This window comes from Austrofundulus limnaeus, unplaced genomic scaffold (genome assembly GCF_001266775.1).
Source record: "Austrofundulus limnaeus strain Quisiro unplaced genomic scaffold, Austrofundulus_limnaeus-1.0 Scaffold12, whole genome shotgun sequence".
Lineage (NCBI taxonomy): Eukaryota > Metazoa > Chordata > Actinopteri > Cyprinodontiformes > Rivulidae > Austrofundulus > Austrofundulus limnaeus.
The window spans coordinates 1289160-1291847 of NW_013952414.1; the positions used below are offsets into that span (position 1 = coordinate 1289160).

At 38.4% G+C, this 2688-nt stretch overlaps 1 protein-coding gene across 1 annotated transcript in view; it reads left to right on the top strand.

Moving 5' to 3' along the window:
- Positions 1-1197: 1197 nt before the first annotated feature.
- Positions 1198-2688, top strand: part of LOC106513374 (solute carrier family 22 member 13) — a gene marked incomplete in the record, with an annotated part of 7748 nt that continues 6257 nt past the window's right edge. The window contains 1 exon segment of the mRNA XM_014002170.1: positions 1198-2358. Coding sequence (XP_013857624.1) covers positions 1984-2358 — 375 coding nt within the window.

The window sequence follows — 2688 nt, forward strand, 5'->3', positions numbered from 1 at the left end:
TCACTCGTACGCACAATTTAAGAACAAATCTGTGCGTACGAACGGTTCTTGCATGAGGCCCATTGATCTGATCGGCCGTCAGCTTGATTCTGTTTGGAAGGTTTCTCTCTGATTCTCYAAACTGAGATGGTTCTACTGCAGGTAAGATACTGATCACTAAAAAACCACTTCTACAATTGATGACATAAACTGTTAATCTCAAGTTGAATTTTGAATGTTTTTTGACGTCTTTGTTGTGAATTAATGGTGTAAATGTAGATATTTTAAAAGTCACCAAAACCTGCAGAAACATACAGATAAAAAGATTTTTTACAGTTTTGACTGTTACTAACATTTGCTCATTTGTAGCATGTACAGTTACGCGCCTTTAAACGGTGAATTCTACTGCATATTTCACTACCAACAACTGTTCAAGCGAAAAGGGAATTACGACGAGGGCTTTGGACGCACGCAGCACAAAAACAAGTGGCTCCTGAGGAACACGTCCACCGAGGGGACCGATGAGTCAGAGGCCTGACTGCTCAGTGAGTATTTCATTCCTGATGCTTTTAATTAGTAATTGTTGGAAATATTTTTAATCAGTGTTCTGTTTTCAYCCTCAGCTGATGACACGGTGACTGTGATGACAGAATTTATTTTTATAAATCTGTTTGAGGCTCCATAACATCAACACTGCCTGACATTTACAGTGTACTGACGGGTAACAAATGTGTAACAATTCACTTTTTTTTAAAACAAATTCAGATGAGGACGTTGTATGATGATTCTGTCATTTGAAATGTAGAACAAGTGTTGATTTTGTTTTAATCAGAGCAGTGCGATGAGAAAWATATATATAAGTATGTTTATGTAATCATTTCAGTGGCTGACACGTGTYAATGAGTTTTATTCACAAAGTTAAAAATGATCAAACTCAAAGACAAAATATAGGAACTTCATGTGGAATTTTGTGGACTGGTAATATTTTTATTTTCTTTGTTTTAATTTGTAAATCTGTACTGAAAGAGGAAAAAAAGCTTTGTACAATAAGCATAAATGAACCAAATAAAAACAATTTCTCCTGTTTTCATTTGTTTCCTGCAAAGGTTCCTATGGTTTATTTTATTTTCTGTCATCTGAAACCATGACTCAGCAGTTTTTTTTCACTCAGTGACCCGTACGGCAGGTGATCACGTAATTGTTTGTTTGTTTGTTTATCTGTTTAAAAAACCTGGGGATAAAAGCCACTGATGATGAAGAAGCTAAGATACTAATATTCTGATATTAAGTTCTGCTTTCTACTGAAGTGGCAAAAAAAACCTGGATGGTTTTTCATGACACTTTTAGAAATTAAGCATTAACCATTGATCATTTATGTCTAAAATCTCAAAAATCCACAAGTCTTTTCTTTTATTTTTATAAAAAAATAATATACATACATATATATATATACAGTATATTGGAGTCTTTTAAAATCAGCATCAAACTGTCAGGGGTTTCCACAGCAGGCCACCGATCCAAAGGAGAATGTTCGACGTGTGTGTCTTTAATGTACAGTGTATGTTGTGTTGTGTATTTGTGAGTCTCGGTTTCTCAGCAGAGTGTAGAGTTCCTTGCCCTCGTGTATTTTTAGCCGTTCGCAGAAGCAGGTGGTTCAGAGACATCGACCAAACTCACACTGAAAAGCACAAGACTGCTGCTAACAAGACAGGTTTATGTGTCGACATGTTAGCTTGAAACAACTGTTTTGAACAATTAGAATGTTTGTTTTTGATCTGAGTTCACTGAACAAAAAATGGCAACAACTGGTTGTCAGGTTGATTTAAAAAAAAGGCCAGATGTTTCACATTTTGCTCAGTTGGCACATTGTCTGGTCATAAAACCACAGTGATTGTGAGTTTAAACATTAACCTGGAGGATGAGAGTGGCTGTTAGAGGGGACGCTTCGCCTGCAGACAGCTCTGCCGCTGCTCCGTGACACTCGGAGGATATTAGGTTCCCAAAATGAGCAACTTTAAGGAAATCTTGAGGGAGATTGGAGAGTTTGGCTTGTTTCAGAAACGTTTGGTGGCTGCGTTGTGCATCCCCAGYGTTTTCGTTGCTTTTGACGTGATCGGACAGGTGTTCACGGGCATGAGCTTCCCTCACCACTGCAACACRGACTGGATCTCGGAGCGTGGTCCCAACCTGACAGATGAACACAAACGAAACCTCACCATCCCTGTGAACAGTGAAGGAAACTATGAGAGCTGCCAAATGTTCACACCGGTGAGCTGGGATCTGGAAACCATAGAAAAGTACGGCCTCAATTCAACAACTGGATGCATGAATGGATCCGACTTTGAGTCTCCTGAAGGGGCCTCCAGCATCGTGACCGAGGTAAGAATTACATTTTTTTTTACACAGAACAGAAAAAATATGATCTGATGTGAAGAATGAAACTGTTTTTATCATTCAAATAGTTGATGTTAAAACATGATTTTTCATTGGATTTAAGATCCAAGTTAGTGAAGCTGCTTGATCTTTATTCATACAATTTATCTGGACTAAAAAAAAAAACAAGCAGCACAACCATCATTATATTTGATAGAGCAGAGGTTCTCAAACTGGGGTCCCAGCAGTGGCGGCTGGTGGGTTTTTCTCCGGGGGGGGCTACAACTTCAAAATAGTCGCATCTCAGAAAGCAACCAAACGTACTAAGTTGTATCA